General features: G+C 36.0%; 3 protein-coding genes across 4 annotated transcripts; 1 reads left to right on the forward strand and 2 right to left on the reverse strand.

Annotated features, from left to right (window-relative positions):
• Positions 1-377: 377 nt before the first annotated feature.
• Positions 378-3,224, reverse strand: LOC125591807 (protein yippee-like At3g11230). Its single transcript, XM_048766666.1, has 6 exons — positions 3,193-3,224; positions 2,429-2,473; positions 1,851-1,889; positions 1,610-1,718; positions 858-913; positions 378-758 (listed from the first exon to the last, which is right to left on the reverse strand). The coding sequence occupies exons 1-6, from the start codon at positions 3,222-3,224 to the stop codon at positions 725-727; spliced, it is 315 nt and encodes a 104-aa protein (XP_048622623.1). The 3' UTR covers positions 378-724.
• LOC106451198 lies at positions 3,143-5,521 on the forward strand. Of its 2 annotated transcripts, XM_013893079.3 has the most exons (5): positions 3,143-3,371; positions 3,786-4,703; positions 4,786-4,869; positions 5,014-5,157; positions 5,220-5,521. In XM_013893079.3, exons 1-5 carry the CDS (start codon positions 3,336-3,338, stop codon positions 5,265-5,267), a joined length of 1,230 nt encoding a protein of 409 aa, XP_013748533.2. In that variant the 5' UTR covers positions 3,143-3,335; the 3' UTR covers positions 5,268-5,521. The 2 variants fall into 2 exon arrangements, with proteins under 2 accessions (XP_013748533.2, XP_013748534.2); XM_013893080.3 differs by lacking the exon at positions 5,014-5,157.
• Positions 5,522-10,198: 4,677 nt separating this feature from the next.
• LOC111215565 (F-box/LRR-repeat protein At1g48400-like) lies at positions 10,199-10,830 on the reverse strand. Its single transcript, XM_048766063.1, has 2 exons — positions 10,712-10,830; positions 10,199-10,620 (listed from the first exon to the last, which is right to left on the reverse strand). The coding sequence occupies exon 2, from the start codon at positions 10,537-10,539 to the stop codon at positions 10,291-10,293; it is 249 nt and encodes an 82-aa protein (XP_048622020.1). The 5' UTR covers positions 10,540-10,620; positions 10,712-10,830; the 3' UTR covers positions 10,199-10,290.
• Positions 10,831-13,519: the final 2,689 nt, after the last annotated feature.

Below are 13,519 nucleotides of genomic sequence, written 5' to 3' on the forward strand. Positions count from 1 at the left end.
CACTCCAGAAGATCCGATATTAATATTTTTTTGCTTGGTTACACATGATAGGAATACGATGGGAAATTCATTCCCTACAAGGCTGGCACTGCCTAAGTTTAAGTAGCTTACTGAACATTTTAAGGTTTTTGAATGTAATAAGAAAGCATGTTATATATTATTGATGAGTTTCAATGCAAGAATAGTGAGGGTGAATCGTCGGTTATAGTAAACCCATAAATTTAGCCGCTAAGCTATGGTGAATCATCGGTTATAGTAAGACAATTTTAAGGCAATCCTTGTTTTGGATGGCTATCCTGAATTTGAAATAAATCTTCCAAAACAGTTCAAAAAGCGTGTAAGGGAATGTAAGGCAATCCTTGTTCTGGACGGCTATCCTTAATTGGAACTAAATCTTCCAAAACAAGCAAGGCAAAACAACATAATCAAAATCTATAAGAAAATTCATTGGCTATAGAGGTAACAAAATATACTTCATTGTCTACAAAACAGAGAACACATATTAAACAAAAACCATTAATCTACAAACAAACATAGTTAATTGGGTACAGTCAAACTCTATGAACAAATTCACTGGGTACAAAAGTCACTAAATAGAGTTCATTTTCTACAAGTAGAGAATATTCATCTACAAACGAACAAATCTTGTACATGTCAAGAATATAAACAAACACATTCAGCTATAAACAAACACATGTCATTGACTATAAACAAATGTCATTAGCTAGTTGTTCCCATCTTGGCACCAAATCTTGTACATGTCAAGAATATGAAACGCATTCACATCTCAACTCAAAAAAAACTTTATTAAAACAAAACAAGATAAAACCATGGATTGGGATTGGTCAGTTACTTACCTTTCAAGAATTGATTTTCCTTCCTTGTACTGTTGGTTCTTCTCAAAAGCAAACTCCTGATTTATAAACAAAAGTTTGATGCCAAAAAACATTTAGATAAGCAAAGGCAAAAGCTAAAAACAAAAACAGGAGCATTGAATGTTTTCTTCTTACATATCTCCATCCAACATAAGAACCGCATTTAACGAAGTAAATAGCACTAAATCCAGTTTTTTTTCCCAAACTAGCACTCAAGGTCAAAAGTCACAAAAATAGCACTTAATGTTTTATCAAAAGTCACAAACTTAGGGTTTAGAGTTAAAGGGTGGAGTTTAGGATTTAGGGTTTAGGGTTTAGGGTTTAGAGTTTAGGGTTTAGAGTTTAGGGTTTAGGGTTTAGGGTTTAGGGTTTAGGGTTTAGGGTTTTAGGGTTTAGAGTTTAGGGTTTAGGGTTTAGGGTTTAGAGTTTAGAGTTTAGAGTTTAGAGTTTAGGGTTTAGGGTTTAGGGTTCAGGGTTTAGGGTTTAGGGTTTAGGGTTTAGAGTTTAGGGTTTAGGGTTTAGAGTTGAGAAATGAGGTTTTGGGGATAAGATTTCAAATTTTGAAAAATAAAAAAATTAAAATTTTCAAAGGATAAACTTAGAAAGGTGCTATTTTGGTCATTTTAGTTTTTGATTGTTATTTTTGTGATATAAACCTATAAATGTGCTATTTTGGAGATTTGCCCGGCAAAAGCTAAAAACAAAAACAGGAGCATTGAATGTTTTCTTCTTACATATCTCCATCCAACATAAGAACCGCATTTAACGAAGTAAATATCGGCAACAGTGTGCAGTCCAGTCATCATCATTCTATTTTCTTTCTTCTCAGCATACACATTGGCTCTGTCCACACAAAACCCAAAGGACTACTAGCAAATAACTAGTCCTATCGAGCTTTAACCACAAAATAAGGCAATGTTCAATGAGGAGGATGACTAAAGCCCAAATAAAACTTGAAAGTAGATTGATTTACACCTAAAGAGGTAAGCTTTCCCATGGCGTGATTGAAAAATTGTAAAAAACCAAGCAAACAATACATGTTGTTAATATCTTCTATCGACAAATAAAATGCAAAAACATTTTAAATATTTTAAGAGTCCTACATTGTGAACCATAAACACTTAAACTGAATTAGACGATTGCATTTTAAGCATCAAGCCCGCAACCAATTTCACGCAGCTTAGGCACCAATCCTTATATGTGATTGAGGATCCAATATAATCTCAAGATGAAGTAGCCATAAAAAAAAAAAACTAACAATGACTGAATCATAGATTGATTTAATTATTCCAGAAAAAACAGAGATGCAATGACAGTGTCAAGATGAACTAATACACAATTCTCCTCATTAAACATCATAAATGAATCCATGATCCAGAATTTCTGAGTTTTGACCATTGAGATTCAATACAATGCAAGAAACAATATGATGATGTTCCACAATCAATTTAGACAGATTACAATATTAGTTAGAAGAAACCCTACATATGAGTTATTTGAGAATAGAGAAATCACATATTTAGATTTAGCAGCAGCAAATAAATGAAAAGACCTTGGAGACGACATCATCGCAGATGGCGATATCAGTTTTGTCGTGCCTACGAAATACCTTTGATAAAAACAACGTAAAAACCTATAACGGCGCAACGATTGGGGCTGAGGGAAAGTACGCAGATAATGACAATAGAGATAATGACAACGGAGATTAGCGACGCTGAAGATGAGCAATGCCGAAGATGATGATGGCAGAGATGAGAAACGGTGGAGCCGTCGTGTTTGTAAGTTTCCAAAAAAAATGTATTATGTAATTAAAAAAGAAAAGGGTAAAATGGTAAATATCAATATTAAATAAAACATTTTTGTGATTTTGGGCCTTGAGATCTAAAATGAGAAGAAAAAGTTGATGTATGGTTATCTAAGGTCATTTCTCTTTATTTTGTGTTGAAATATAGATTTTTCATGTATTTGCGGTTTATTTGTTTTGTTTATTAAGAGTAGGGTATATAGTTTTAATTAATGAAAACTTGATATTACCTGAAAATCTTTTAGAGTTAAAATTGTTAAGAATAAACCAAATCAAATCTAAATTTTAAGTTGTTTTCGATTATTTTAATATTTATATTAGAATGCAAGGTATTATATATTTTTGCAATAACGTTTAATTTGTTATGCAATTATCTGGTTTAAATGGTTAGAATCGGTTTAGTTAAAACCAATGATGGTATGGTTTAACTTTGTAGGATTGGCAATATGTTACGATCATCCATTTAATTTCTTAAAAAAAAAAAAGAAAGCACTAGGAAATTTCCAAAGATACAAAATCATTCCCTCTTGTATCTCCCTCGCCATTAGACGCACCGAAACAAAACGGTTACTTACTTCACAAATCGTTGTACTCTCTGCAGATTTTCTCCTCAGAGCCACCACGATTTTTCCCTCAATCTACTTCTAATCCAAGCCATGGATTCAGCTACTCCAAAGAAGAGGAGGTGTTTGGTGAGTTTATCGATCGATTCATAGATGTTCATTCGATTAGGTTTTTGTAGCTAAGGATTTGAATCTTGAATTGTTCGATTAGGTTTTTGTAGCCAAGATTTGAATGTTGAATTGTTCGATTAGGTTTTAGAGTGGACAAGGATTCGATTAGGATTTGTTGGTGAGGGATTCGTTAAGGTTGCGAATATGATATCGATGGAGTTTGGCGCGTAGATTCTTTGTTCCGGTTATTGATTTCGACAGGTTTTGACAATTGAATTGCGGTTTGTTCCGGTTTAATCAATGGTCGAAAAACTGGTTCGGTCGGTCATTGACCCGGTTCAGACCTGAATTAGGTTACTTTGTTATGTCTCCTCTTCCTCGTCGCAAGCTTTAAGGATTGATTGAGCTAGTTTCATTTATTTTTCTTTGCAGCTGTTTGATCTAATTCAGCCTGCAGAACCATTAGCAGCTGCTGAAGCAATACAAGATCCACCACAAGCTGTGGAACCTCAACCACAAGAGACCATCAACAGGCAATACACATGTCCTAGTAACTTCAGAGACAGGTGTGCCCTGTTTGGTTGTGAAGTAGCTCTTCAGTCTCCTCAAGAAGAGGTCTATTACTGCTGTAGCAAGCATCTCCAGTTCTCTGAACTATGGTCCTCCTCTGAAACAAAGGCATACCAAGTTTACGATGTCTTGGAAAAGGACAGAACAGAACCCTTGTCGTTTGCTTGCCTCCTTCTCAAACTTGATGGAGTTGATTCTGGGATTCCAACCCTGGATACAGACCTTGTTTTCTCCAAGGTTCCTTGGGAGACGGGAGATGTCTTCCGGCAAAGCTACGTACCAACTTACACAAGCCGGGATTGGTTCTTCTTTGCTAAACCTCCTCCAACTCACAAGAGATTGACCTCTGAGTCTGGTATGGACTGCCAGTGGCATGCACAGCATCACAAACTGATACCCTTTGACCAGGAGTATATTAGATCCACTACTCATAACCTCCGTACGAATCAGAAATCGGAGAAAGAAAGACATGGTGAGTGGAGGTTATATCTGTTTCTGTACAAAGGCCTTTCCTTGTACTGCCTTTCACACATAGTCACCCCCAAAGAACCAAAACCTGCTCGACCATCTTCAAAAACGACAAAGACAAAGGCTCCCGACTCTAGTGATGATGCTCAAGGGGAAGGTGAAGGCAGTGGAGAAAGGGATAAGAATCAAGGCAAAGAGTCCACCACGTCTACAACTACCACATCAAATGTTGCAAACCACAATCTCGGTTCTCAATTCTTGTCAAACGTCAAAACTTTCACACCAGATGGTGCAGTAATGATTCTTACCAAGGTTTGATGTTCTTATTCTACATAGATATCTGTTTTTTTACTCTGTTTCTCAGTTTCTAATCTATCTTAACATCACCCTGCAGAACATCTTTGTGGTAGACCCCGTTTTGGAAGACAAGGCTTTCTCTGTGAGTGACATTAATAGCGGATGGTGTAAGCTCGCTCATGTAATCAACAACCTAATCTGGTTATAGTATAATAGAAATCTGCATCACATGTTTAACTTCTTCTTTTTTTTTTATCTTGAATTAAGCAAAGAACCTGACTTAATCTATCATTCTTAATGCTTTCACATGTGACTTTAAATGCAGTTGAGAAAGGCTTCTACGATATCTGGATATGCAAACCCAATTCAAGATTTTGAAGGCATGATATCCCGTAGAGTTGGCAATGCTTGGAACGATAGAGCATTCAGTGACATGGAGATAGTACTTAAAGGCTTGGTCTTGGAACAGGTCTCCCTCTATCTATCTTGACTTGGTGCACTTACATGAACTAATGTTCTTAACCATTCCAGGTTGAAGAAGATGATGCATTCGGCCACGCGGGTCAAAGGAAGAAGTGAGAAAATGCTGACATGTAAAGTTGAATCAGAAGGTTTGCTGTTAGAGGAAGCAGAAGTTTTAAATAGATTGTTTCTTCTCTCTTGTCGTCTTATGCATTTAGAACTGAGAAATTAGTGTGCAACCTATGGAAGATTTGTATTAGACAGTTGATCGTATATGTCATTGTGGTGACTGATTTCAATAGCTCTTGAGACTAGTTTCCTGGTTGTGTTTGCTTGGTTAATCAATAATACAAGAGTTGGATTCATTGGAAGAAGTTGAGGTTGATTACAGAGGAGTTTAGAGGTATATCAATCTTAGCTCATGTAGTTTTATTTGCAATCCTTTTATAATACATTTTTAAGTTGCCTTTTAGTTTAGCCTATCTAAATCAACATACAATATATTTAATTAAATATTACGAATCGTCTTAGATAATTCTGGTGGTTTTTTAAATCACTCCAGAGCTCTCTTTCCTGTTCTGTGTTGTGAGCGTATACAGCTGTGTAGAAAAACTCTTCAGCATTCTCTTGCAACTGTACTGAAACTGTGATCAGTTGATTACTCTTGTAGAACGGAGTAACCCGAACTTCTTGCCTCCATAATAGCCATATTCTCCCCAAAGGATTATGTTCATAATTTGACATCATGTACCAATCCTTGAATGCTGAGTTTAATACCCTCTCACTCTTTCCTTCCTTTACACGGGTTTCCAATATAGCACCAAATTGAAACCCTTGATTATGAATCCATCTCTTGACAACCGTGTGTTTAATTGGTTTGTTGAAACCACGGATATTCCAGAAGAATCCCGACATTATTTCTTCTTGGAGGGACGTTTTCTACCAGTAGCATTAGGAATAGATTCCTTAGTTGCCACGGTGTCTTTAGCTTGCTTGATTTGAGTTTTTGTAAGTCGAGGTAGAGTTGAACGAAGGGCTCTCTCACCTTGCTTAACTTGTTCTTCTGCCTTGTGGTTGCGTGATTTGTTTACTTCAGTTTCATCCTCTGAGTTATCAATAGATGCCTCTGCGGATTCTTCTAAAATTTCTCCTTCTTCTTTCTCTTTGTTAATTTGCAGGTTAGTTCCAATTGGTTCTGTTTTGTCCTCTCTGTTTTCCTCATCTGTTAACACTGCAAATCTTGATGGTGAAACCACCATTTCTGGTGAAGATAAGGATTTACTCCCTGATCTTCCTTGTTTAGTTGGTGAGACATCCAACCACTTATCTTCTTCCTCTTCTATATCTTCTTTCTCTTTTATCTTTTCCACCAAGTCATTAGTAGCTGGGGCAAGAGTCTCATCTCGATTGTTCCACTCTACAGTTTTTCCTGCTTCTACATTCTTCACATTTTCATTTTGTTTCTCTGGTGTAATGCCTTTCCCACTGCTAGCATCACTACTCAATGGACCGTTCTCCACCACAACTGCGTCTGTTTCCTCCACAACCCGAACTTCATTATTCTCTGTAGTATCTTTCTCCACCACAACTGTATCTGTCCTCGTGAGTAACTTAATCTTAGCTTTGCAAGCCTTGTTCAAATGTCCCCATTTTGAACAAATAGTGCATTTGTCAGTTTACGAGTTTAAGAAGATATATAGTCAGATAATTGATTGAATTGGAAAAGATAAACATTAGTTTTGTGTAATATATTATTCCATTTATAATCATAGTATAGTATATTACGATTCTCTTCATTTTCTTTGGCAAATTGTATCTCTTTCGACACTTTTCTCTAGTAGCTTCATTGTGTTTTCCTTCAGCACCATCGCGACTCATCACCATCCCTGAATCAGATGTTGGTTTGCAATTGAGAAGCAGATCAATTCTCTCTGTTAGTGTGTTCAATTCTATATTATTGTAACAAATAAGATAGAATGAAAAGTCATGAAAATGTTAAAAATTACATTGAAATGGCTCGTCTGTTTAGAGTTTTCTAAAGATAAAAAATTATATCTATTGCACACAATTTCTTTTAATGAACAGTCCATTTCTATAAAAAATATATATTAATTCTTGCATAAATTATTGTAAATATTATATTATTTTATTCTATTTTATTATCAAAGTATAGTATAGTACAATATTTAATTTTTTTCTTCGTTGCATCCTCACTATTTTTCTCTCTCAGCAACAATGCAAATAATTTTTTTTCCTAACATAATCTGTATTATGGTTATTGTTATCATACTAGTATAAAATTATTGTTCAATACTATTTATTTAATATAACCATATAGTATCATGTTAATTGTGCAGATCATGTCTAACTCCGTCATTTTTTTTCTTCTTCATTCCCCTCCAGCATATCATTGTCACCATCACTACTACTGATTTTTTCATCGCCGCCGTCATTTTCTCTTCCGCCACGGTCACCACTCATCATATCTCTTCCACCTCTAGTGTATGTTCTTTCCTCCTACCATCTATTTCTTTCCTTTACTTTACATAGCAACAACAACATTCCTTCATTCGTTACTCTTATTAATATTTTTATTTTTACCGCTATCAGTTACAAAAATTATCTAAAAAGATGAACAAAATTGTAGTTTTTTGTTTTATTCTATTATAATTGGTAGCATAAGAAATTTGGTAAATGCTCTAGTGAGTTTCCGATTCCACTCACCTGTACATTGTATAGTGTAGAATAGTATTGCGGATGTGGTGTTTTGTTCACGTTTCTACCTGTGTCTCTTCTATACCATATTTGTTTGTATTAGTACTTAGACTATATTATATGGTTTATAGTATAATATACTTAGTTCTGTTAGTTACACATGTGACGCGCATATACTCACGCAGACACGAGTAAAAGGAGAAAAATGTCAAGGTTTGGGCCAAATTGTCACATCTGTTGGATGTCACTGTTCAATGGATATATTCTTAATTTTTTGAGCTCTTATGAATATTGAGCAAAATCACCCTATAAAACACATAACTCAGACCCAGATACAGAGTACAAAAATATTTCACTTTAACTACCAAAATATTTTGATATACATTTTTTGTTGACTACAAAAAATAATTCGCTTAACTTTGATCAAAATCTGGATTTAAACTGAATCACTACTAAAACAAATTAAGACTAATATTATAACACAAGGTGTATCAAAAAATCATATTATAAATAAATATATAATTCAAATAAATATGTTAGTTGGCGGTTATATACATATTTTCTACAAAAATGTTTTTAAAAAAAAATTAACATCTGGTCATTTTGCAAAACACTATTATCAATGTTTTGAAAATTGGACCCAAAATTTACTCGACATGCAAAACACTATTATCAATGTTTTGAAAACCAGACCGAAAATTTACTCGACATTGTAACTAAGTTAATAGTCGGTCCGGTCAAACCGGTTGAACTGAATTTTAAATTTTAGTCTATTTTTAAATTAAATAACTATATATATATATGTGCATAAATATAAATTATTTTAAAAATTTTACATCATTGTTAGAATCTAAAATGATATAAAAATAAAGGAAAACTTCAAAAACAATATAAAAATACAATGAACGAAAATGAAAACCAAATTAGAATCAAACTGAAAACTAAACGCTAATGTCTAAACATATTAGTGAAAAAAAACACAAAATTTAATAAATTTGTCAACAAAAAATATATCCGCTTTTTTGAACAAACATACAAAATAATAAATTTGTCAACAAAAATATACTCACCCTTGAAAAGAGCGGGTCAGAATCTAGTACATTAGTTTAGTTTGCATGGTTAGCAATGTGATGGCCAATACTTCATGTAGTCAACAATCATTTTTCCTTTCTTTTATTTACACATTTAGCCATTGCATTAAAAATAAATTAAGTATTTTCTTTTTGTATATTTTTATTTTACAGATTCTGCCACTGCATTTAAAATTTATTTAAATTAATTAATTACAATGGTTGTGTTTCTTTGTGGTGAAAATTAAAAACAAACTAAAATATATAGTATATATTATATTTAAAAAAATTTAAATATAGTATTACCATATTTATTTAAGTTAAATATAAAATTTCGATAGTTTAGTTTTCGAGAAACCAAAATATTAGAAAAGTAATAATAAATTCATAGAAAGCTAATGCAAAAATTAAAAATTTTAGAATGTTGTTTCTTTTTAAAATAAATTGACAAAAAACAGGTTAATATATAAATAGTACAATTAAATCAAATTGCATCAAGTTATAAAGAAAATATTACCAAACATCTATATTATAAAATAATATATTCTACTCAACGTAAATTACAAAATATAAAAAATATACATGGAAAGTTTTAATAAAACCAGTGTGTTATGAGTTTATGTTGAACACAAGTTAAATCAAACATCCGTGCGGGGGCGCGGATCAAGTTCTAGTATATTATTAAAACATAATCATGTGTATATGAAAATACTCTTATAGTTACCCGGTATATTAGAGAAATTGCCACTGATTTTTAATTACGCCTAAAAATCCATTAAAGGTAGTTAATTCATTACTTACAAATGAGTCTATATTAATGCAATGCACCATTGCACATGAGATTATTCTACCATTAAATGATATTCTATCTACATTATCTCAAAAAGCTATACTTTTGGAGTTTTCACACAAAACTTATTAATTTTTATAAGAATCACTTTATGTAATCTATTTTCCATAATCTTAAACCAATATAAATTCAATAAACACAATTATATTTACAAAATTTGCTATTAACTGATTCATTTGATATTTAAACCAGTAAGGCAGTGATTGAAAATTTCTGTAACTCTTATTTCAACTGGAATTGCTCCTACATCAACAAAAAAAATAAACGTAAAGTATCGACAATACTTCAGTCAAAGGCAAAGAGTTCATCAATTTGGTCATTGGTGCGATCGTCCAGGTACCAAAGGAAATAGGTTTGTGGGCAAGACAATGTTGGTTCTACTACAAACAAGTGCATATGGACAGAAAGATCACACACATACATGGGAAGACTAAGGGTTCCTGGCGAACGGTTCATTGGTCTTTAGAGTTTCGACAACGGTTGGAATTGCTGTGTCACTGCAAAATTAGATGAACATGATGTTGCACTTGGATGAAAGTCTTGGGAGGGACAGCAGATTAGCTCGCAAGACTTCACGGTTGTTGTTATTCTCTTCTGCGTCAACACAAACTTTCACGGTTTCAAGACATTCCAACTTGCCCAAGAAATGTCTCATCTGTTTAAGCTCTTGAAAAGAACCTCCATACTCTGAAATCCCTAGCACCTTCACATGACATGTCGATAAACAACAAATTTCTTCCTCATCCTTTACCATTCAACTCTTCTTATTCTTATGCTCCTCAGGGCTGCAAGGACATGCATCTCCGCATCTATTTGTTACTCTGTGCACAAGACCCTGAAATCAAGAGAGACCAATTTGACATTGTATAATGGGAAACAATCAACAACCACAACAGAAAACACAATATATTAGTGAAAGTAAATACCTTGATGACTAAAGTGTGTAGATTTGGACAACTCTCGAGCAGAAGAGGCATCGTTTGCCAACCATGGGCCTTGTCACTCTCGATGGATAAAGTAAGGAGGTTGTTGAACACGGGTATTGTAATACCCCGTCTTAAAAAAAAAAAAAAAAAAAAAACTCTAATTTCGGTTTTATGGAATTTCTCGGGGAAGCCGAAGGCTCGGGAAATTTGTATCCTCAAGATTAAGGTTAGTCTGGAGTCTATTAAACATATTTATCTCATCAGAACGGGAGCGGGAAAATATTTGGGATTGATCGCGGGACGAAAATTCACCAGAAGGGCCGAAATCGCGCAAATCGACTGAGAAGCTCGAGGTGGCTTGATCTAAGGGGTCAGGACGTGGTCTCAACCATTAAACCTGCTGAGTGTCAACACAATAAGGAGGTGTAGACGTGTATGAAGCAGTTCCATGCAGCTCGACACACAGAAGCACGAGGTGTCGCAGTACCTGCGATCTGCGCATGCGAACCGACATGCAGAGGCCCGTGTGTCGCGATGCATGAATACCAGACATGCTGAAGGGCAAGTGGACGTGGAGATGTCTTATGGAATGGCCAGGAGGCATGCAACAGGGCATGTGGACGCCCATGTGTCGCCACACATGCGACCGGAAGCATGCGAGACGACACACATGCGATCGGGTGGCATGTTCTTATTGGCCGGCAACTTCTATATATACCCAGCCACCCTTCACCATTTTTACTCATCTCATTCCATAGAAACCAAAGCAAAACGTGGCTAGAGAGAGAGAGAGAAAAAGAAGTGAGGTGCTTTAGAAGTATAGACATTTCCAAAGACCGATAAACTGACGGGAAGTTCCGAAAGACTGTCCAGAAGTAAAAGAAGGTTCTTTCCGAGTTCTGATCAGTCCAGACCAGTCCATTCAAGACATTGACGTTGGATTTTTGGATTTAGTATCACGGTACCAAGACGAAGATTTGGAGGGGAGAAAAAGGGTTTGGTCAACATCCGGAATCAAAGAGTCGAGCCACATCGCTTAATCACAGTGAGTCACGGTTAATTGTTTGTTAACGAATTTTTAATGCAGGTTCCTAATCGGAGACGGCCTCCGAGCTAGGATTGCCGGACCGGTCTAGGTGTCAGTTTGTGGATCCGAGGCTTGAGACGATGTCTGGGCTAAGTGGATAGCAAGACTAGTCTAAGCACCCGGGTTATTGTGATTGTGTGGTTATTATATGTTGTTATTGTATGTACCTCGTGTTGGTACTGTTGTGTGAGAACCTCGTGGTGGTTCTAGTAGTAGTTTGCAGGTCATTGCTTCCTCAAATGGTACCACTAAGCCGGTCGTGGTCCGGAAAGTTGTGGGCTCGGTTTAACTTGGCTAGATCACCAAGGCCGAGTGTCACACGTGGATGTGACAGCCCCCGGCGAGTCCGATAGAAGACCGGGGCACGGCGATTCCGATTGAGGACCGTGACCGGGCGATTCCCGAGCGCATACGCCTGTGTGGCGTAATAGTGAAGGGATTGCCGGTGTCCCTTATGTGGAGGAAGAATGATTCTGTTGGGCCCTAGGAGTATATATATATGATTGATTGATGTGATGACACTCATAAAGAGTGTTTGGATTTATTATGGTTTAATTGTTTACTGCTTAATCATTTAGGATTTAATATTTGAATATTGATTGTTGAACTACTCGTCTTGCTTGTGTTTGGGTTGGGTTTAGAATGACGGGTAGTTGTATATGCTAGATAGGGAACCCTGGCTCACTGAGTGAAACTAGTTCACTCACTCCTCACATCCTTTTGCAGGTGACCAGTAGAAAGGACCATAGCGCTCGCGTAACTGTAGGAGCTGGTGTAGATTGGACATCTTTTGCTAAAGACTTGTTTTCAAGATATATAAATGTATGTTTTTCTTTCGACTGCGTCCATGGACCATATGTATAAGATTTTGGGCTTGTAAACTTCATGTTTTATATATATGGAATAAAGTATGTTTTATATTCGTGACGTGTTGAATCTGATATTAGGGTAGTCTAACCTAACACAACTCTATGATTTGGTACGGGTTGCAAAACCTTAGGCCGAAGATTAGAGGAAACGAGTTTTGAATGGATATTCTGGGTTACAGAATTATGTTTGTGACTTGGAAAGTCTATTCTCAACCCGTCGTAACACTTTCGGACTTGGCAGCGGAAGGTCGTTCGGGCATGTTCTTGTTTGATTGTTTCCCAGTTGACTGACCGATGTCTAAAACGGTTCGGAGGTGTTACAGAGGTGGTATCAGAGCATGGTTTAGATCATGCGGTCAATCACGCGTTTTTCGTGTTTTATCGAGTCAAATGTGTCGTAAAAGATGCATTAGGAAATCAGCAGAGTTCAGCTCTAATTAGTATTCTAATTAGGAATTCCTTGTTTTTGGATTGCAGATGGCAAGGAGGGGAAGGAGTGATGGGGGACAGGATTGGATGCTGGGTATAGACAGAGTCCCAAGAAGAAGGGTACTGGGATATGAATCCGAGGGGAGAGTGCAAACACTGACGCACACTAACCAAGGATTCAGTGAAGAAAACGTAGGAAGAAACAACAATCTGTTTGGACATGATCAAGAGATACCACCAGAAGAAAACTTTCCACCAAACCGTACTGTAAGGAGAAGACCAGAAACAGATGATAGCGAGTCGAGTGTTCAAGGACCAAGACCAATAAGGCGGAACAACCCGATTAAACCAGAAGTTCATGATCAACCACAACAAGGAGTAGGAATGGAGCACACTCTGAAGATGCTTCATGATGTGATAGCG

Source organism: Brassica napus, chromosome C8, assembly GCF_020379485.1.
Source record: "Brassica napus cultivar Da-Ae chromosome C8, Da-Ae, whole genome shotgun sequence".
Taxonomy (NCBI): domain Eukaryota; kingdom Viridiplantae; phylum Streptophyta; class Magnoliopsida; order Brassicales; family Brassicaceae; genus Brassica; species Brassica napus.